Here is a 24053-nt window from a genome sequence, read left to right on the forward strand (position 1 = left end):
GATTACAGTCCCTCCTTTGTTTTCAGAGGATTCCCAGATTATGGGTTGTAGTCTACCGAGTTGTGGTCATACCGTGGGTTCTGATACCTTGAGGTATTGGTGTACTTCCTGGCACCAAAAAATTTAATATAAAAATTAAAATTGTAATAAGGTTAGATAAATAAAAAATATTGATATTTTTGAAAAGCTAGAAGCATCTTCCTCATTGGTATGAATAACAACATACCAATGACTATACCTAGGTGGATTTCCAAGTTATGCCAACCTAGGCGGATTGCCAAAAAGTTTATTTACACAATAGTGATAATACTGTAGTATGATGTTTATAGTTCTGGTCCAAAACATTAGAAGGTAAGAATTCATTGTTTCATTATTTTTAAATAATGTGTAGTTTGCAACAGTTAACAGTTGGAAGGTACTATATAATTTTGGGAAGTAATTCAATACAGAAAAATATTTATCTAGCGAAGAGGAAAGAAAGCATGAAAATAAGAAATATTTGTGACTAATGATTAAGAATGAACGTCGAAAATGAAAGACGAGTAATTCTAGGTAAGGTATATTAAAACAATAACAAATAAATAGCAACAAAAAGGTTGAAAACAGATTCATGTGCGTCTAATCCGGGTCCGCCATCTACGGAAGATTAGCCCAAACATTTTCCAGATTTACAGTGTTTCAAAATTGGCTATTTTTATTACTGTGAGAAAAAAATATTTTATTGCAGTTATTTATCATGTCACAAAAGCAACAATTTTAGACTCAATGAGCAAACCTTTTTTTCTTTCTTTCTTTCTTTCTTTTTGTATCAGGGCATCCACCCTTTGGGTTAAGAGACCATTTTGCACATCAGGAAACCCGACGATTATTCCAAAGTCTCGGGAGATGATAAACCACGAGAAGAATTCTTCCGCAGCCATGCACTCAAAATCACCCTTCATAATTATAATTGGTTCTTCTTCTTTTATTCTCTTTTCTAACAAAATCGCCTGTTTCCATGGACTCTTTTGCGCCAGACGAAACAAAACGGGGAAAAGAAGAAGGTGGCGGCGTATTTCATGGGAACTAAAATGCCAAAAGCCAGATAGTCATCTGTCATTCAAAGTCAGTGTACCCTGCGTCACTCTTCAGTTGCTCCTTTCGGAGAAGAGTCAGAGGGGGGAGTAAGTTCCTGTAACGCTCACTTGAATTGCTTTAACATTAAGAAAAAAAAAAGAACTGTGTTTCACAACAAAGAGAGAGGGGGATACATATGTGTACAATACAAAGACATGTAAGGACAAAGCATTTAAGGAGACAATATAGTCTTTATGTACACACTAACACAAAATGTACTTTATATGCTGTTGGGCAGTATAAAGGACAAGTAATAATAATAATAATAATAATAATAATAATAATAATAATAATAATAATAATAATAATAATAATAATAATAATAATAATAATAATAATAATACAAATTGTAACTATAAACATACGATATATGTTTTTTCAAATAAAATTTTAATAATTGATTAATTATTATTGTAATTAGGGCTCGGCTTTATATGACATAACATTTTTTTTAAAATTTGCATGCATTTATGCCGTAAAAATGGCAAAATATGACCTTACAAATCAGTAATGAAAAGAGTGTAACTTTACTTATATGGGAGAGTCGTCTCCTTCCCCTGTTCAACCAAATGCTGAACTTGACGCTACTGCTAAAAACCACGTATCTCCGCACTACTGGAACAATAGACCTTCCAGCAATGAAATCATAGTCAGTGATGCCAGGTTCTATGACAATAGTTCCTCCAACAATTGTTAAATATTCCTCATACTAAAAAAATATATCCGTACATTTAGTGTAAAATAAAGAAAAATGATGTATGTTACCATAGTATGTCTGATGATTTCAGGAGTGTGTCCGGGGGAATTTTAATTTAAAAAATGACCAAAATACGTATTTATAACACTTCAAGCCCGAACATGACCTCCCAGTCCAAACATGACACTTCAAGCTCAAACATGATCAAAACGAGCTTAGTGAGTTTCTACCATTTGATATAATCAGCTTTTGTATGTCTGTTTGTTCTACGGTAACTCCCGTCAAATTTAGCCGATTTTAATAAAACTTGGTATGCATCCCCTTCTAACCCTCCAAAATTATGTTTAGCAACGTAAGCCGTCAAGAATAACTGGTTAAAATCCATCCCATGTTTGAAGTTTGCACATATACATAGAAACAGCAACCGGTATAAACGTGTAAAAATTATATGATTTTGACAAACATAGTGCATATTTTACATTGGATATCCCGAACATCTCAACTGGTTGTAGTTGAAATCGGGCGAGGATAACGGATTTGAAAGGGATAAGTTTCCCATAAATTTCCTAATTTAAGTTCTACAATTAGTTTTCGATACTTAGGTAGTATTATTAGTGGTGGTATGAAGTGTGAAAGTGAAATAAAAGCAAGAACAGGAATGGAGAAAGAAGTCCTTAGGAGCAAGAAAATACTATTTTGTAGGACCTTGAATAAACAGTTAAAAAAAAAAAAAGACTCATAAAATGCTCTGTGTGGAATATTGTACTCCTATGGGTCAGATATATGGAAATTACACAAAAGTGATGAAAAACTACTGGAAGCGTTCGAAATGTGGGTGTAGAGAAAATAGAGAGAATGGAGAGCTGGATCAAGTGGGTGTTAGAAATGGTGAGGGAGAAACAAATAATTTTAGATATTATTGAAAAGAGGAATGGAAACCGGTTGGGACAATGGCCAAAAAGGAACTATCATGAGGGATTCACTTTAGGGTATGGTAGCAGGAAAGAGAGGAAGAGGGTGAAGGATGTTACAATTGATGGGTAGAATCAAAACAGAGAAATCGTAGGTGAAGACAAAGAGGTTAGCGGAGGACCGTGGACCATGGAAGCTTCTCAGTTGCAGCAAGTGACCTGTCAATAATGGCAGAGTACCTACGATGATGAGTATTATTTGTGTTATGTGTGAAAAGAAAAACTGTCTACTAGAGACCTGCACGGGCCGAATGTTTCGGCCCGAGCCCAATCCAGCCCGAATGTACCCAGGCCCGGCCCAGCCAGGGCCCGAAAAGTTTTGAAGATTTTCGGCCCGATTAGTTTTTTAAAATTCTTGGCCCAAACACGGCCCGGGCCCGATAAATTTTAAAAGTTTTTGGCCCGACCCCGGCCCGATGAATTTTTAAAGAATTTAGCTCGAGCCCCAATCTTTCTCAAAATTTAGTACTAAACTTGACCTAACCCTTAAAAACATTTTCTAAACTCTGGTTCACAACCTGACGCTTGCCTCCCGAATGGTACCATTGCCTCCTAAAACTTTGCCTGTCATCGAGAGAACAAAAACTCCATTTCCTGTAACAAAAATCTAACTTAATTGATTTTTAGCATAAAGTGAAGATGGCAATATTGTTTAACGACAAGCAAACTTTTCCCACCCCTTCTTGTCATATTTTGGGTTCAGTGAAGGTCAAGGTCAGAGCTCAATTTACCGCGCAATGTCTGCAATCCTCTATAGCAGCGTTTCCCAACCGGTGTGCCGCGGCACACTGGTGTGCCGCGAATGTACCGCCGGTGTGCCGCGAGGAAATCGAAACAAAAATATTAATTCTATAGCAACCAAATTGCAAGACATAGGGAAAAAATGTATATTTTGTATTTCACATTACTATGAATTTCTACCATGGAAAAAAATTACTGTAATTGTAATATATTATTCAACATCTATTACTGTGTAGCAGACAGTATTTCGGATCGTACACATTTTCATGGTTAGTTGCTATATTACGCTTCAATTGAGGCATACTAACACCGAGAAATGGAAGCACTTGTGCGGTACGTGTCAAGTGAACGTTCGTAGAACAGTCATTCGCACGTGAATGACAGAACAACACTTTGTTCAACAGCTGTGTTTTGACTTCGACGCATCGCAAGCTGTGTGGTTGCAATAATATGCACCGGTTTTGGTTAAAACAGCAAAGTTAAAAGTACAAGACATTTGTTTGTTTGTTCGTTATTTAGTGATCTTCGTTCTTAATGAAAGGTTGGACACAGTTTTCGAAAAAGAAAGCGTATTTTTAAAAACCTGAGTCCTATGTTTCATTGCAATTGTTTTCTATTTTAAAATTAGAATAAAAAATAAGCATAATGAATTACCACGGGGAAAAACCAGTGATCGAGCTTTCATCTCTGAGAAAGAAATCAATAATCATAGAAAAAAATTACCATGGTATTTTATATTTGCAAATAATAATATCTATGAGTGTGCCGCGAGAATTCAAGTTACACCTGTAGTGTGCCGCAAGTTGAAAAAGGTTGGGAAACGCTGCTCTATAGTGAAAGTGGAGCCGCTAAGCAACACAAACTGTAAATAGCTAATGCATTCTTTGTAACATTTTTCACGGGCACACTTCAGCGTTTGGCTTTATTCCAATTATCGTTTAAGGAAAATCAATAATTATTAAAGAATTGCAATTAATCGGCCCCAGCCCGGCCCGACCTGAAAAGAAATCAGTGTCGGCCCGCCCAAGCCCGGCCCGGCCCGGCCCGGCCCAAAGAAATAACAGAGGTGATCGCCCAAGCCCAGCCCGCGGGCCGGGACGGGCTTCGTGCTGAGCCCGGCCCGTGCAGGTCTCTACTGTCTACAGATAAGACATATATCAGTAAATGCTATTAAGTTCAATGAAATTATATGTATGCGTAGTTTTCGAAAAAAAAATAATAAAATTCTTTGCAAACCTAATAAATTATACAGAAGAACCATGCCATTTACGGAAGTGGAACCAATATTGCAGTATACCCTCATGAAGTTCTTTATTATGGAACTACTAACACGACTGTACATTGAGGTATAGCTTGCAGTCGTCCGTTGCTGGCAACAGCTTTCCTCTAATAGTAGTCAGAATTATTAAAATCATGAAGCATTTTTAATCAAATTACGAGACGTATTTAAATTGTCAAAGCTATAATACGAGAATAAAATCAACACAAAGTTATGGAAAAAAAAGCTCAGTTTAACGTCCCACGATTATGCTCTTTAGACTAAGGGAGACGGATGATTGAGGCAAATGAATAATGATGGAAGAATTGGTGGAATAAAAATGTGGAAGGAACCGAGAGTACCCTGAGAAAAACCGACGGACAGAATGTTGTCCACAAACTAACTTGACCAGAGATCGAACCAGGGATCTCATATACCGGTGGTAAGCGCTCTACCACTGAGCCACTGCACCGAGCCATGTGTGTGAGTAGAAGGTTTGCTAGACATACTGCAAGAGTTCTAATAACTTCGGAAAAATCAAACATAAGTTGCTTACGGTAATCTCGAAATATACCTAGGGACACGGTGGCTTAGTGGTAGAGCACTTACCTTTGATATATGTGGTGTCTGGTTCAATCCAGTAGCGGATCTAGAAGGTAGAAACTGGGGGGCAGCCAGTACCCAGACTATGATAGGTGTATATATATATAAACTTTCAAAAATATAAAAATAATATATTAAATTATTTTGTCACTAAAAAATTAGAGGCCCTCCCGGTCCTGGCCTAAATCTGCCATTGGTTCAATCCCTGTCCAAATAAGTTTCAGGTAACCATCTATCACAAAAAAAAAAAAAATCAATAATTCGCTTACATTCACGAGTTGTCTGGAGTAACGGACGGAAGAACAGACATACTGACAATACAATTTGTTATAAGGTCCCTAGTGTTATCCTAATAATAATAATAATAATAACCGTGAAGATATTAACAGGTTGATTTCATTAACGAACTCGATTGAGATAATGCTCTACTCATCTCTCACAAAAGATAGAATTCAAACAATTGCTTTCATTCAAGAGTTATTGTTTGACGTAACGGACAAATTGACAGTACAATATTGTTATTAGGTCCCTAGCGTTATCCTAATAATAACCGACCCTAATAAAAACCATCAAGATGTTATTGGGTTGTCTTCGTTAACGAACTAAACTTAAATATTTGCTCTAGCCATCTATCATTAACTAACTCTATGCTTTATAGAACCCGGAAGTTGAATGCCGCGTTCACAAAAGCTCTCCATTGACTTCTATCCTTAGCCAACTGGATCCGCTTTCTACGTTGTATTCCTATTTCTGCGAGACCCATATTCATATTGTCCTCGCATCTGCGCCTAGGTCTTTCTAATGGTCGTTTTCCGATTGGACTGTCAGTTAAAACTTTGAAACAGCGTTGCCAACCAGATCTGAAGATATTATCGTACATAGCACTTAAAATTATCGTTTTTGTCGTAAAATTATCGTCTCTTTTGTTTCCAGTCTCAATATCAAGCTTTATTATCATTAACAAGAAACTAACATGAACATTTACGGCTAAAACTATATTTAACAATCTGCATAGGAAGAAAGATCGAAGCTTAATACTTTACCACTCTGTAGAAAGAAAAAAATTCTGATTCTCCTTCAACACTTTACAGACCTTAAGCAGAGTCGTTCTGACACGTGATTGGTGCCTATCTCCAGAATTATATTTACTTCTTTACAGGACTTGTTAAATTATCGTATATTTTCCTATTATTGTACAGCAGCTATCGTACATCGTACAGGGTTCAAAATTATCGTATGATTGGATAATTATCGTACATGTTGGCAACACTGCTTTGAAAGGATTCCTAACTTCAGCCACCCACCACCTACGCCGCTAGTTGTATGTAAACACAAATGGCGACTCGTTTGGAAAACTGGTCTCGCGAAGAAGTCCGCTCAGTTATTCGATTTCTGTGGACAAAACATGTAACCGCGGCTGAAGTTCATCGGCAGCTGGCAGAGCTACGGAGAGACTGTAATGTCTCGTCAGCATATGGCAGAATAGTGTCGGAAGTTTGCAGCTGGTAGAGAAAACGTCACAGACGAGGAGTGCAATGCCCGACCCAGCACGGCATCAACAGATTTGAATACAGTTCGCGTAGAGTAGCTGATTCAGGACAACAGTAGGATCATGTTACGGCATCTGATGGAAGAATTGGAAATGTCATTCGGAAGCGTTCGTCACATTGTATATGATATTCTGCATAAACGGCAAGTTTGTTCCCGATAGGCTACACGCAATCTGTCCAACAAACACAAGGAGAAGCGTAGGAGACAAGTCTGCAACTTTTGAAACGGTTCTCCATGGAAAGAAACTGTTTTCTTCATCGCGTTGTCCCGGGTGACGAAACACGGATCCACCATTACACCCCCAGCAGTCAGCGGTCATGAAAGGAGTGGAAACACCACTTCTCTACAAAGACGAAGAAATTTAAGGTGATGCCGTCTGCCAGGAAGGACCACAGTGTTTTGGGACAGCGCTGGTGTCATATTAGTGACATTTTTGGAAAGAGGGCGCACAATGACCGCTGATCGATACTGTGAGATCTTCACACAATTACGCGAAGAAATCAGGAGGAAACGACCAGTACGTTTCACAGAGGGTGTCATCTTCCGTCACGAAAACGCGCGTCCGCATACGGTACAGAAGACCAGCACGCAATTGAAGCAGTTTCGCTAGGGCATCATCGATCATCCTCCCTACAGCCCGGACCTCGCTCTAAGCGACTTTTATTTGTTTCCACACTTGAAGAAGCATCTTAGAGGCCATTATTTTGCGTCAGACTAGGAGGTGAAACACTTCGTGACAACGTGACTGAACACGCAAGGACAGGATTTTAACCAGGATGGAATCTTCAAGCTCATCATACGGTGCGATAAATGCCTCAACCGATATGGAGACTATGTCGAAAAATAACCTAATGTATATACTATCTGTTGGCTGTATCGGTTCTATGAAATAAGACTTTGTAACCTTACTTTCTGATCAGCCCTCGTATTATCAGTCAACAATTGTAGTAGATGTCTAAATTTGTTTCCAAAGATGTATCGGTGGTACAAAATTCTACTAACCAATAACGAATTGTCCTTTTGAGTCCCTAGTAGTGTCTTCCTCAAAAGTACTGTAGAGGGGCACTGTGGCTCAGTTAGTAGAGCGTCCTAGATATGTTCCCTACTTCGATCCCCGACCAAGTAAGTTTGTGGAGGACAACATCGTATTTATGGGTTTTCTCGGGGTACTCCTATTTCCTCCCACTTTCTCATTCCACAAATTCTTCCATCATCAAAGGCACTGTAAACTTTTCAGCGAGGTGAATGGTGTAGTTTCAACAGTACATAAAGGTGCAGTACACATAAATGCGATGAAATCGTGGTTCACTTTGACGGTTCCTGTTTCACACTCGCGTAACTCACAACCAATTGACAGGCATAGACTATTGCAAAATAGCACGTAGGCACTTGAAGTCAGCATCATAGTATTCGAAAAAGTTCCTGCTGCACTATTGTGTCTAAATCATTCACAATACTTCATTCTGGGCAGGTCTTGCACCAAACCAATATTACAAGAAGACTACACCAAGTACTAAGTCAAGTAATATATGTCTGTTAAGGTAACCTGTAAATCAAATTGAAAATTAACTTTAAAATTACACACACATACACACACACACACAAACACACACACACGTTTCTTCCTCTCTTATTAAATAATTTAAGTATTGATAGTGTGCAATCAATTATGGTTGTCCAAAGACGAGACAAGGAAAAACATAGCTCCTCCAATAGGCACAGATACACTTTCCAAGACAAGATATATTCACGACGCCGTTTCAGGGCGAAACAGCTTAAACTCTTCCCTACAACCAATTAAGATTAAACTCTTCCCTACAACCAATTAAGCTTAAACTCTTCCCTACAACCAATTAAGTTTAAACTCTTCCCTACAACCAAGCTTAAACTCTTCCCTACAACCAACTAAGCTTAAACTCTTCCCTACAACCAAGCTTAAACTCTTCCCTACAACCAATTAAGCTTAAACTCTTCCCTACAACCAACTAAACTTAAACTCTTTCCTACAACTAATTAAGCTTAAACTCTTCTCTACAACCAACTAAGCTTAAACTCTTCACTACAACTAATTAAGCTTCAACTCTTTCCTAGCTTTTGAAGCATTTTTCTAGAAAAGAATAAAAATAAACATTTTAATTTAACGGCTCACGCTTATACCCTTTAGGTTAAAGGAAACCAATGATCAACGAAAGCGAGAGATTATGGAAGAATTGGTGGAATGAGAATGTAGTAGAAACCCCGTAAAAACCTTGGATACGGTGTTGTTCTTTACTATAAATTTACAACGTAACCGATCGAACCACGAGCTCCTCGTTAGTCACAGTACCTCCTTACTTTTAGAGAATATTAAACGACGTATAGGTGAATCGGATGATATCTATATTATAGAATTGAAAGTGACTGTTTGTGACTCTTAATCTCTTGAACCGGCCGACCGATCTCGATCAAATTTTTGACGTAGATTCGGTTCTGGCCTGGGAGTATTTTTAGCTATTTGTTTTGTTTTAGCTAATATATATTCACTTTGACAATATAACCTAGGGGAAGGGGAGGGGGAGATTTATATATAAAAATAAGAAGAACTTAACTCTTGAAGCATCCAACCGATCTCAAATCAAATTTTCAACATAGATGACGTTCGGGTCTGGGATAAATTTTTGTCATTTAACTTTGAGTGCAAGTAGGGAAGGGGGAGGGGGAAATATACGTATAAAATAAATAATAAAGTGACTGTCTTTGCGAGGGGGAGTTAAAAAATAAATAAAACTTAATAACTCTTGAATCAAAAAGATCAATCTCGATCAAATTTTTAACATAGATGAGGTTCGGGCCTGAGATGTTTTTTATCATTTCACTTTGACGGTAGAACTTAGAGAAGAGGGTTAAGAGAGGGATATATAATTTACAACCTAGATGAAGTTTAAATCTGAGATTAATTTTGGGCATTACTTAGACGGTGAAATTTAAAGGTAGGTCGCTGAGATGAACAATGACACTTCAGATACCGTGCCCATAACATGGGGAGGGGCGGGAGATATATAAAAATAATCCAAAATGACCGATATCAAAGAACTCTTTAGTAATAGTACAAAGAGACTGACTAACGGAACATATTACTATTTTTTCTTTTTAAATTTAACCCAGCGAAGCGGGTAATTGATACTAGTTCAACATAATTTATTGTTAACGGATTTCATTGTTTGGAGTATACTTGTGATTAGGGATGGCCAGAACCGGTTCCTGTTTGAACCGGTTTTCGGGTCTGAACGGATCCGGTTCTAGAAGATCAGGTTCCTGTTGGAACCGGTTTTTCGGATCCAGGTCTGGAACCGGTTTTTCAGATCCAGGTCTGGAACCGGTTCTTCAGATCCAGGTCTGGAACCGGTTCTTCAGATCCAGGTCTGGAACCGGTTCTTCAGATCCAGGTCTAGAACCGGTTCTTCGGATCCAGGTCTGGAACCGGTTTTTCAGATCCAGGTCTGGAACCGGTTCTTCAGATCCAGGTCTGGAACCGGTTCCTAAGATCCGGTTCTAGAACCGGGTTTTCGGATTAAGGTCCGGAACCGGTTCCAGAACCGGTTCTGAAAACCGGATCTCCGAGAATCGGTTCCTCGCCGGAACCGGAACTTTGTGGCCATCCCTACTTGTGATTTACAACACATTGTAACTATACTACGGAACGTATAACGTTGTTGGCTTCCCGCGAAAAGTTGTCAAATGACGTTTATGGGGCGTGACAGCTTGGTTACTCGTGGCTCGCTGAGTGCAGTAAACGGTTGGTGGCGATTGGCTACCCTCTTACCACGCCCCAAGTGACGAGCAGGTCCAAGCGCGGGAGGTCAACGACGTTATACCTTCTGAACTATAGAATAGTTAAATTAATAGCTAAATGACAATTTCACTGCCTAAACTAAAAGCGGAGGAGCCTTTACGATGAAGTATTGTAAAAGCTACGAACATGAGCGGCACGCACGTTACGGTATACATGTCAGGCAAATCTCACCAGTATACCGGAAAGGTATACCTGTGCAGGCTAGAACACACACACGCAACGGTAAACCTGAAGATTTTAACTCAGTCGAGAGATGGCGAGCAAACAAGAAGACGACGACCGACGCTCCCTATTCAAGGAACTAGTCACAACTCACAGTACTGGAAATTTGGCGGGAAAGTCGCTAAATTTAGGGGATTAGACTTCCAGAATAGCGACAAAACGTAACATTTCCGATTAGCGACTTTTTTGGTGATTTGTAAATGATGATTTAGCGACTTATTTACAAATCTAACGACTTTTGTGATGTGAACAAATCAAGCACTATTAGTTGAAAACAGTTTTTATACGTTTGTTTTCCTTTTACTTAATTGAATTAGCAAAAGCGTCAATGGGTTTGGCTAATATACAGCACATATAACGTGCGATATCTCCAGAATCCCGCTTTGTTTTCTGATAGGCTACGTCTTACCATCTAACGGAAACAATTTTAATCTTCTATACCATTTAGCTAGCAGAACTTCCATTGAAAGGCAGAAATAATACAGTATTACTTCTAAAAGCTCGAGTAAAGATGAATGGGTGTAAGTTTTTCTCTGTAAAGGTTTAAATTTCATGTGTTTTTTCCTAGAGAGCTTTCGTGAACGCAGAACTGAACCTCCGGATTTTATATGGCATGGAGTTGATTTTGAGTTTAACGTCCGTTCAGCAGCGAGGCTATACGATACGTTTACCTAGTAACATGGAATCCGAACCACGTGAGCTCCCGCCGGGTCTCCCGCGCCAAAGGCGGGTACACTAACCGCTTTGCTTGGATTATATATATATATATATATATATATATATATATATATATATATATATATATATATATATATATATATATATATATATATATATATATATCGGGTGTTGCAAAATAAGTGTTACAACTCTTGGGAGGTGAATCCTGCCACTGAGACAAGAAAAAAAGTTCTCTTGAACTTTCGGCTATCGGACATAGTTTCAGATCTACAAGGTGCCGAAAGCGTGGGAAAATGACTTTCGGACGCCAATAGTTCGGAAACTATCCAACGTAAAGAGGGCGGGTAAAAAATTCACTGAAGAAGTCATACCTGCTGTATTGAATTTTGCATGTGTCACAATCCTACCATGCACGCGCAAGGGATTCCCCAAAGGAACGTAGGGAGTCCCGGATAATCTGCTAATTGAAAGTTGGTCTAAATGGATATGAATTGATGGGGTTTCTACCAGGTAACAATAATTCGTTTGTATTAAGTCGATATCTGGAACAAATACAAAATGGCGGACACTTTCATGCCCGTTGTGTGTGGTTGCATAATCGCCAGGTACGGATGCTTGCCAACAGTGAAGTTCTGAGTATTAAGTCTAGTGAATTTGTACTCAAATGCTCTAGAAAGACATCTGGAGTGTCGGTAGAGCACAACAGATGGAGCAGGGTGATTCACATGTGTGGAAACACGTAACGAAAAATGGCCAGAAATGCACTCATACTCAGTAAACGTGAGTTCAAAGCGTCGGAAATGTAAGGATTAGCGTCAAGAACATGAAAGTCAATTCACCAATAATATTCCCTCAAACCGACGCAATATGATGTGCACGGTTGCATACCAATAAGGATGCAACAACTGAGGACAAGTTGAAATTGTGCAAGGGAACTCACTAAGAAATTGGGTAAACTAAATGAATGTCTCTAGTGGGATCACATGATCGATATTGAAATGCGGACAATTTGTGTGTTGATATCGATATGTAGGTAGTGGAGAAATGTCAACATGTGCCATTACTGCTGGGTCACCGTCCCACGTGGGAAAAATAGGAAAATAACTACTCGGGTCTTCAATCTGAGGCTGTGGGCTCCCAGTAGGATTGGAAACTGCGATCACGCGAGCGAAAGCAAGCGCTCTAGCCCTGAGGCTCGAGGGAGCCTGACTTTCTCTGTATACATTTCTTTGAGGAGTACCCACTTTGTTTGGCAAGCGCTCTTGTACAGCCTCCCGACATGCTTGTGTGTTACATTTTGTTACTCCTACTGCACAGTTGTAAACAATCAGAGCTTTAAGACGTTTCTTCCTACTTCTCATGTTGTTTTATTTTACATATGTATGGTATTCCAGCTGTAGTGTTACATGTGCCAAATTGGTTCGTTTTCGTCTTTGTCTTGGCATGTGTACTGTGTGTAAGATACATATTTCTGGAGATATTTTGATATCGAGTACGTCATATGTCCCAGAACACGTAAGACATGATACACGTTTGTTATATTCACGCTCTATCACAATTTGAACCATGGATTAAGAGATTTCTTTTCATATTTGTCGGCTGTGGGACAATATCCCAAACAAAGTGGGACATTGATACAATTTTGTTCTAGTTACGTTCTACCAAAAAGTGCACCAGATGTAATAGCAGAATGTACAACGTTATTTTCCTAGTTTTCGCATGTGAGACGGTGCCCCAGCAATAGTGGGACATGTTGACATTTGTCCATTAGCTACATATCGATATCAACACACAAATTGTCCGCATTTCAATATCGATCATGTGATCCCACTAGAGACATTCATTTAATTTACCCAATTTCTTAGTGAGTCCCCTTTCAGAATTTCAACTTGTCCTCAGTTGTTGCATCCTTATTGGTATGCAACCGTGCACATCATATTGCGTCGGTTTGAGGGAATATTATTGGTGAATTGACTTTCATGTTCTTGACGCTAATCCTTACATTTCCGACGCTTTGAACTCACGTTTACTGAGTATGAGTGCATATCTGGCCATTTTTCGTTACGTGTTTCCACACATATGAATCAACCTGCTCCATCTGTTGTGCTCTACCGACACTCCAGATGTCTTTCTAGAGCATTTGAGTACAAATTCGCTAGACTTAATACTCAGAACTTCACTGTTGGCAAGCATCCGTACCTGGCGATTATGCAACCACACACAACGGGCATGAAAGTGTCCGCCATTTTGTATTTGTTCCAGATATCGACTTAATACAAACGAATTATTGTTACCTGGTAGAAACCCCATCAATTCATATCCATTTAGACCAACTTTCAATTAGCAGATTATCCGGGACTCCCTACGTTCCTTTGGGGAATCCCTTGCGCGTGCATGGTAGGATTGTGACACATGCAAAATTCAATACAGCAGGTATGACTTCTTCAGTGAATTTTTTACCCGCCCTCTTTACGTTGGATAGTTTCCGAACTATTGGCGTCCGAAAGTCATTTTCCCACGCTTTCGGCACCTTGTAGATCTGAAACTATGTCCGATAGCCGAAAGTTCAAGAGAACTTTTTTTCTTGTCTCAGTGGCAGGATTCACCTCCCAAGAGTTGTAACACTTATTTTGCAACACCCGATATATATATATATATATATATATATATATATATATATATATATATATATATATATAATCAATGCAAAGCGGTATATATATGAGAGAGAGAGAGAAAGAAAGACGGAATACCACTAATAATTTTTAGCGATTTTTCTTGACAACTTTTTGGCAACATTGACAACTCACCTAAACACTATACAGGTGTGCCGGAGTGACTCACACACACGCTGAGGTCTACACGCCTGCGCAGGTAGTAAGAATTGAATTTCGATTCTACTCCGGTCGCCTGCACAGGTCCTATGCCTGTGGTGTTTGGCCTGCAGCGGCTGGCACACAGGCTCCGGTTTACCTATACAGGTAAACCTCACCGGTATACCGAAACGTGTGTGCCCGGCCTCAGGTATACACGCCTGCGCTGATAGTAAGAATTGAATTTCGATTCTTCTACGGTCGCCTGCACAGGTTGCTACGCATGTGCTGTTTGGCCTGCAGCAGCTGGAACACACGCTCCGGTTTACCTGTACAGGTAACCTCACCGGGGTATCGGAACGTGTGTGCCCGGCCTTATCCATCCCCAACTCCGTGCAACATGTAATACCCTGTGTTGGCGAAGCACTATCGTACACTAGAAAAACACAAAATCAGTAACCAGCATTGGAAAACCAAGGCACACAAGTAAATGAATATAATCAGGGTTCCCAGGACTTATGATTTTAACACGAGAGAGAGGCTAATATGCAAAAAGCATTTAATGATATTTAATAATAACTGGAAATTAACATAACAAATATGTTTTGAAATCTAATTTCACATTTTAGAAATCGTTCAAACCATATACCATGTTATAAATTTCACATTTTAAAAATGTGAAATTCATTCCACTTCCGATTTTAGAAAGCCTTTTGAGAAAAATAAGATTTTCCATCTGTTATAATTTTTTTACTTATTATAAATAAGTCAAATCAAAGCATGATCATAGTATTTCACACTAAGGTTAATTTCTCACACTTCCGGTTTGAATAGAAAGTTCAGGGGGAAAATGATAACAGTTTTAGTCATTGAATCAATTTAGAAAAACGCTTCTCGCTACGTCTTATCATTTTTGCTCTATGTAGATGAATATTGAAACCGGAAGTTGTAGTCGATTCCTATCACTTCCGGTTTTAGTAGAGAGTTATTTGGTCTAGGAATTAATTCGTGCGGTTTTTAATAAAAATTGAAGCTTTATTTCAAAAACAAAGTAAATGAATACGTTAACAAAAATATTGTCCATCGCTAGCCACTACTTTCTCCCATCTTTCAGGCAATTTACGGATTCCATGTCGAAAGAATTCCTCATCTTTTGACGCAATCTAATCAAAGATCCATTTTTCGATATTTTCTGAAGAAGTGAACCGCTGTCCAATCAAATCGTTATTCATGCAATCGATCAAGTAGTAGTCAGACGGAGCAGTGTCTGGTGAATATCGCGGGTGGAGTAACACTTTCCATCCGACATTTTCCAAATAGGTTTTGACCGGTTTTGCGACATGTGGTCGAGCGTTATCATCTTGATAAATAAGTTTATTATGCCTGTTATTCCATTCTGGTCGTTTTCAGGCCAGAGCTTGCTTCAAACGCATTAATTGTTGTCGATAGCGGTGTCCATTAATAGTTTCACCAAGTTTCAGAAGTTCATAGTACACCACACGTTTCAAATCCCACCATATATACAGCATAACCTTTGCACAATGAATATCTCGTTTCGGTTGTGAAGGACCTGGTTCACCTTGCTTCACCCAGGCCTTTTTTCGTTTAGGATTCTCGTAATGAATCCACTTCTCATCACCAGTTACAATTCGATGCAAAAATCCCTTCCTTTTCTGTCTTTGAAGCAGCAATTCGCAAACGGTTTTTCTTCTTTCAACGTCTTTCTTTTCAATTCATGTGAAACCCCATAAGACATCTTTTGAATCATTCCTATGGCTTTGAGACGTTTGGAAACTGTTGTTTTCTCAACTCCAAATGCTTCTGCAAGTTCGTCCTGCGTTTGACACGAATCCTGATCAAGCAATGCTCTCAATTCTTCATCTTCAAATTCTTTTGGCTGTCCAAATTGCTTTTGGTCTTCCAAGCTGAAATCACCACCTTTAAACCGTGCAAACCACTTCTGACACGTTCGCTCAGCTAGAGCATGGTCACCAATCACTTCCACTAAAATATGATGACTTGCGGTAGCACTTTTCTTCATGTTAAAGCAATGAAGAATAACTCCCCGCAAAAACACTTTATCAGGTACAAAATGCGCCATTTTCAGTTGAAGAAAAAATATTGTTGTTTCCGCTTCAAGCAACTGACATATACTAAACAAGATGCTCAATGACAGTAGTTTTCAACGCATGTTTGGATCAACGAAACTATGGGACAATAAGCTAGTTACGCCATCTTTTGTAAAACCGCACGAATTAATTCCTAGACCAAATAAGAATAGAGATAAAAATATATTCTTAGGACTCTTAATCGATTGCAAAAAAAACAGATTCTCGCTATATTTTAACGTTTTTTGCTTAATGGTGATCTAAATTAAAACCGGAAATGGTTGATTTCTAACACTTCCGGTTTGAAATCATCTCCACTAACGAACCCGATTCCTTACTTTTGATCCTTTATATACATCCTGGGGGGGGGGGAGAAATTGGAAAGAGGAGAATCCTTAAGATTTTTTTTGTCTTCCGATCAGACGGACACACGGACAGACAGGGTAAATATATAAACGAGTTAAAGTTGGTAAACCCATCTTCTTAATTATTTGTACTCAATAATCATAATCTTGTGATCATCATAATTGTTCTGCAGATAATTGAGGTGTCACTTGCGGCAAAATGAAAAGCTTCCATGTATCGTACATGTAATATGGGAATTCGTTAACCTCTTCATCGGGGTGTAACAATTACATGTTTTTCGTACCGTCCACCAATTTTAGTCTTTTGTTTCCCTCTCTCTTTTCCCTTCCACAATTATGTCTCTCAGAATACAGGGCAAGTCAAAATGATGGACCGGATTTCAGAAATTTATGCTGTGAATTCTAATAATCATATGTTATTGTGAGCCAGGTGCTAAGAAAGGCAAAATGTCAAAGTTTTCTTGAAACATATCACAAGTGTTCTATTTGAGCACCTTGCGTAATACGGCGTACATCAATCCAATAGTCTATCTCCCGCCAAACATTTTATGGCATGTTGCGGCCAATATCATCAACGGCTGCTGTGATGAGGGCACGCAGGTCATCCAATGTTATTGGAAGTAGTGGTACGTAAAAAAAACGACCCTTTACATAATCCCATACGAAGAAATCACTTGGAGTCAAGTCGAGGGAACGAGTTGACCAAAAAAGGACAGGTCGATCCTCGAGAGATGCACGACCTATTCAACGTTATTCCAATACCCCATTGAGATATTCCCGATGACTCTTTAGCGGTACAAAAGTTGACACTAAACTTTGAACGTTAACCTTTCGTAGGGGCCACGGTGGCTCAGTGGTAGAGCGTGCACTTCTGGTGTATGGGGCCCTGGTTCGATCCTACCTCGCGCCAAGTGGGCTTTGTGGTGGACAAACGCCATATGAGTGGGTTTACTCGGGGTTCTCCCATTTCCTCCCACATTCTTCATTCCACCATTTCATTCATTTCTCGTACTCACAATCTCCTTTAGCCTACATGGGATATCTGTGAGACGTAAAACTAAAAGATTTGATTTCATAAATTGTGAATATAAATGTACAAACGAAACGACACAAATTTCGAGATAAGACTAGTTTTTTTTTTTTTTTTTAACAGGGACGTGACAAGAAAGAACTCTTCGAGAAGAATGAAGACGAGACTTCCACAAAATTTACGAGACAAGACGAGACAACAACGTTAATTATTATATGAGGTCTGTAAGAGGTAGGTACGCCTCGCTGCTACATTGTCGTACAAATATTCTAACAGAAAAAAATCCACACCATACTAAAGGAAGAAAAAAAGGTCGATGTTGGTCATCGTTCAACTCAACGACTTATGAGCAAGGGTAGGACACTTCTTGAACCTTCAGCTTGACCTTTCTTCATTAATGACCTCACTCTGTTTGAACACGGTCCAAGGTTCGATTCCCGATGTAAAAGTTTTTTTTCAGGTCAGCCATCCTGAGTGACGTTTTACTGCGTTCTCCTAATTCATTCCAGGCAAACGACGGGATAGTACCTAACATACAGGTCCCAAGCCACTTCCTTCCTTCCCTTTCCTCGGGTAGTGTGATCTTTGAGGGACATCATCCCTAATATGTATGACGGGCTAACGTAGCCATAGATGCCGAGAGACTAGAAATTTAATTCCTAATCCTAATCCTAACTCAGTTTATATATATTACTATTTTAATTAATCTTTAATATGGTAGCATTAAGTTCCATTCTGTTTAGTTATCATGACAGCCCTCGTCGCTACATAGTTAGTATACTCATCTTCGGCACGGAGACCGGAGTTCGAGTTTTAAGTGGGAGTTCATCCTTATTTAACACATACAGTAGGTCCAACAGTGGGAAATAATAAGCTAGCTGTCAATGTTGGTCTCGTAATTGGCCTCTTGCCGACCATTTGCCAACCAATTCAATAGCCAACATTGGCTTAACGTTGTAATTGATCGCTTTGCCAACCATTTGTCAACTAAATCAATAGCCAACGTTGCCCTTACGTTGTAATTGCGTCCTTACGAACATTTGCCAACCAACACAACTGCCAACGTTGGCCCTACGTTGTAACTGGCCACTTTGCCGAGCATTTGACAACCAACTCAATTGTCAAACTTAACACCCACGAAAGAAATAAACATGTGACTTGGAGTATAAGATTGAAACTGTTGGATAAACGACGGCATATTGTTGGATGGCCAACATTGTATAATAAACTACGTTGGGGCAACGTATTTTTCGACTTTATTTTAGGCAATTTCCTACCTATCAAGTGTGCTGATAGGGATGTGGCTCTTACCAGGGGTACCTGTCCTCCCAAGGGCTTGGGCACAATTATCCCAATTTATTATGGTCTCTCCCGAAGTACCTGTCTCCCCCAAAATTTACTGTCCTGTCCCCTAAATATACCTTGCCACTCAAAATTTAGATACTATTTTCCAGTTTGATTATGTACCATTGTCAATGAAAAAATAAGTCCCTTCTCAAATAATCTCATGAGCGCAACATTCGCCGTTAAACCTGCCTGATTCTGATCCTACATTAAACTATAGATCCAAGTCTTATAAATATAGTTTCGACGCTAAAAGAGAGTTTAAAACTCCAAAACAACCAACGTTTAGTTATTATGCTTGATTTTTTAAAGGATTGACTTCAGTGATTGCTGGGAGCATTCCTTAACATCTTTTCTGTACCTATAATCCCATTTCTTAGCTGCATGCTTATCGACAGATGACGTCCCTTAGTCTTGCGGCACAGTGGATCCTTATTTAATCACATAAGCCGTGAAATGCTAATTAGATCTTTTAATGCGAAACTAATGTAAATATACACAAACAAACATAGCAAAGTCAACAATTGTCATGCAATGTAAACCAATTAGTGTGACTTACCTTCTGGTCATGCTATTCCAACCTATCCACTTGTCACACATGTAGCACTATTAACAATGTTCTTCACTGTTTCTACAACACAGATTTGTGATGTGTGTTATTGTTGTGTACATGTCAGGTGTCACTTGGTTTGCTTGTCGTCTGGGGAGCAGCCATTGGCTCCTCTGTTCCCCTAGATTCTTCTCCTTCTCCCCTACTCTTTTTTTTTTTTTTTTTTTTTTTTTTTTTGTAGAAGATCATCCAGAGTGGGTTTGTCCTCCTTCTTAGCGAAACAGAAAAGAAAGCCTTGGCCTGCCAGCATCCATCCATCCTCCCACAGAAGGCGACCTTCTGCTATTAGATACGCTAAATGATTCCGGTTTCCTTCTTTGCATAAGAACGCTAAGGATTCTAGTTCGAATCTCTCTCAAAATATCATTGTATTCTACAACTGGGAATTTGTCCAAATGGAAGTAGTATATGAGCAACCTTATGTGGCCTATAAGTGACGTTAATTCAAGGCATGTATTGACCTATCCGATATTAATTGGACACATCTACTTAGCGCACCAACCCACATACCATAACGTGTCCACGGCAGTGGCGGATCTAGGCCGGGGCCAGGGGGCCTAGCCCCCCAGTTTTTTGATTAACAAAATCATTTAAGCTATTATTTATGTCTTTCTGAAAGTTTATATTAAAGATGATACACCTATCGTACTCTGGTTTCTGACTGGCCTCCGCCTCTGGTCCAGGGGATGTTGTTTGGACATTGCACATGTCTCATACATATCCTGGGACATTCAGACTCACAGTAGAATCCCTAAGGACAATGAAAAAAAAAAACATACCGTTAGATTTCAGTGGAATGTGCTTATCACGAAAAAATATCTAAATATAAAAAGATTGTTCTTTAAGGATTCCACAAACAGTACAAAAAGTTGATTGATTAGTTACAGTTTTGTATCTCTTTCCAGCACCGAGGCTGTATGAAAAGTAGATCTATAGTGTAAGGTGGAATCCGAACCGCTGTAATGCGTCCAAATCTAGACTCTTCCACCGGAAATCGAACATAAGATCCTGTATGGAAAATATGCATATGTTAACCACTAAACCAGCGGGGAGAGTAAGAGAACGTATAGGTCCCATAGGAAGCCAACAGGTAGTCCATAAGACAAGATTTGAAGCATAACGTAAAAGTACTGTCTCATCTCGAAAATGAGACGAAATTTAGTACTCCAATAATAAATGGTTTCCATACTCTTCGTGGACTTCTGCAACGTAGGTATATATATATATATATATATATATATATATATATATATATATATATATATATATATATATATATATATATATATATATATATATATATATATATGTGTGTGTGTGTGTGTGTGTGTGTGTGCAGTACAATGGAGCAAATGGAGCACATACAAACCCATTGGATGCATAGTTCGTATACGTAAGAACTCAATTATAATAGGTGCTAAATAAATAAACTAAGATTACACTGACTACGTTCTCTGTAACTCTCAAACCCAATTTTACAGGGAATTCACGAACACCCTATACAATATAGAAACATATTCGCTTGTATAAATTATACTCTTTGAAAAAAAATATAAAATATTAAAGATGTGACTTATACATGCAAGTGATAAAAAATGCGTGTGTCCGGCAACACACCAGCACTTAGCTTGGTACATGTGTACTCGAAGCATGAAACGTTATTAACTTTGGTTTCCGTTCAATTAAGTGGAGTAGGTAGTATGGTTTATCGGTTGTTTTATTTTCAGCTAATTTTACACAAACAGGACTAAACCCCTTTCTGCATGATTTTTTTCTTTTAGCGAAAAAAAATAAAAATAATAAGTATTGGAAATCCTCATATGGGAACTTGAAAAATGAATTAAAACTTGAATTTTAGATTTTTCGCTTAATTTCGACGAGAAATAAGTAAGTGCCATATATGACACACTTACAACTCACAAAGAACATGTCAGATGACACCAAAATCTCTTATTCATACACGTCAATATCTCACACAGCAGACAAAACAGTCATTTGGTGTCTTTGATAAATCACAAAAAAGCTAAACTGAAAAAAGGGGATTGCCAGGGGATGTGTAAGGGGTTAAAAATATTTTTGGGTAGTTATGATGTATATATGACAATGATTTTCTTATTCTACAGAGTGTCTGAGAAGTTCCCTGATCCTTAGCTTTGTGTATCACTGAGAGCAAACTTTCTTTAATGTGCTCTTGCATTATTGAACGCAGTACACTTAATTCAACTGCTCTTTTTCGTAAGGATTTAATTGGAGGCATCGCAATTGTTCAAGTGACAGTGGCATATGTTTCGTCACTACACGGCCTATTTTTTACATCCTGAAGCAAACTCATATTTCCCCAATTGAGTAGCGTTGCTTTACGAGGTGGGTCATTGCCAAAGCGATCTCTGAACACACTCATTACATATATTCTTGTTGTCCTGTGTGTGGTCGTTCATAAGCCCAAACCATGGCTTCACAACTGAAATGCTCCACGTGACCTTGAACGTAGGGCTATTAGACAACACTTGAAAGCAGGGATATCAGACAGTACTGTGTCTGACTATGAAAGCAGTGTTACTAATACCATAACTAAAATCAGCTATACACAAGTTGTTTTCTGTGATACTGAAACCTAGGGGTACGAGCACTTCTCGAACACCCTATAGAAAAAAATAGAGCTACGTCTTATTGTATACAGGCTTGCGGTGTATACACTCAAATATTTCTTTCTGTATTGTACAAAAATTTTAAAATGCTGCTTTTAAATATTGTATGTACACACACGACTTACATGCACGAATACTTTTCCTTATTTTAGGCAAATTTAAAAGTGCGTGTATATATACGCACATGCGGTCTACATACGACAGAATAACAAGTTTTGGTGGCTTATATACGCTCAACCAAGGTAACTCTCGGTTAACTTTAACGCAGGGCCTACTGAAAACTACATATGTGTACACTGTATTTCCATGTAAGAGGCAATTTCACTGTAGGCTTAAAGGGTAATACATTGCCACTTGAAAAACAACCGGAAAATATAATTTTGCAGGGGAACAAAGGAAGAAAATAATCTCCAAATGTACCTTGTTCTTTTATCTTCCCCTGTCATACTGTATAATTATAATTGTATTTTCATTAAGATAGTGTGATGCAAATGCTGGTTTCTTCTCAAAGACGGAAACTCCAAAGGAAATAGGATTATTAAAAGGTAAATTCTTACGATGATATAGCATTATTGTTGTTATTTTTGCGTTTTTTTGTTTAGAAGAGCAATCAACAAGCAGCAAAAACAGTTCGTTCAACAATGGGATGCAGCTGTTGTAAAAGAAGGGGGGAATGAATGTTTTGTTCCAGGCTGTTGATTCCGAGAGTGAATCTTGTGTGAACGAGGCGTACAACATCATCATGCTATATGCAGGAACATCTCTTTATAATTGTTTGATGTACGTTTAACATGATTATCAACTGAATATGTTTGCTTGCATGTACGGTATTGGTGGTAACAGAGTCATTTCACATGTTGACTTCTTTTCGGGGAGGGGGATTCTACAGCTATATGAGTAGAATTTCACAGTTTTTCATTAGTTATATACAGTGGCGTATTTACGGGGGGGCTTCCGGGCTTAAGCCCCCCAAATCTTACTTACTATAGTCAAGTATATGAAATATCTTGCAGAATTTTCACATTTTCAGGCAAAGCCCCCCCCGAAAGTTAGCAAAGCCCCTCCAGAAACAAAATCGTAAATACGCCACTGGTTATATTGATTCAAAATATATAAACCTCAAAATCGGTAGCTGCCCTTCCCAAATCATGCCACTAATTGATGACAATACGTTATTATTTCTGAAATTATTATTACAATTTCGACCCAAATCAAGTAGGGAGCTCCTTCGGAATTATATGGTTAACATAGACGCTTTCTGCGTTACAGATCCTAGTTCGATTTCCACTGAAACACCTTTATCTTCATACTTGAAAAGTTGGAGTTGCCAGGACTGGTCCGGGGGCCGACTGTTTCACATGGCTGATATAAACAGTGATGGCAGATGTATCATTGTATCAAAGAGTTATATGAGCAATAATGCCAAATTATCTCTCTAAGACATGCCATGATTAAGTGAATAC

General features: G+C 38.7%; 1 protein-coding gene across 1 annotated transcript in view; it reads right to left on the reverse strand.

The window, feature by feature from the left end:
* Positions 1-20026, reverse strand: part of LOC145683528 (immunomodulatory peroxidase-like) — a 174651-nt gene extending 154625 nt beyond the window's left edge. The window contains exon 1 of the mRNA XM_081754872.1: positions 19892-20026. Coding sequence (XP_081610998.1) covers positions 19892-19932 — 41 coding nt within the window. The 5' untranslated portion in view covers positions 19933-20026. The remainder of the gene's footprint in view (positions 1-19891) is intronic.
* Between the last annotated feature and the right edge of the window lie 4027 nt (positions 20027-24053).

The sequence above is a fragment of the Thermobia domestica genome, chromosome 4 (genome assembly GCF_964235325.1).
Source record: "Thermobia domestica chromosome 4, izTheDome1.hap1.1, whole genome shotgun sequence".
In the NCBI taxonomy this organism is placed as follows: Eukaryota; Metazoa; Arthropoda; class Insecta; order Zygentoma; family Lepismatidae; genus Thermobia; species Thermobia domestica.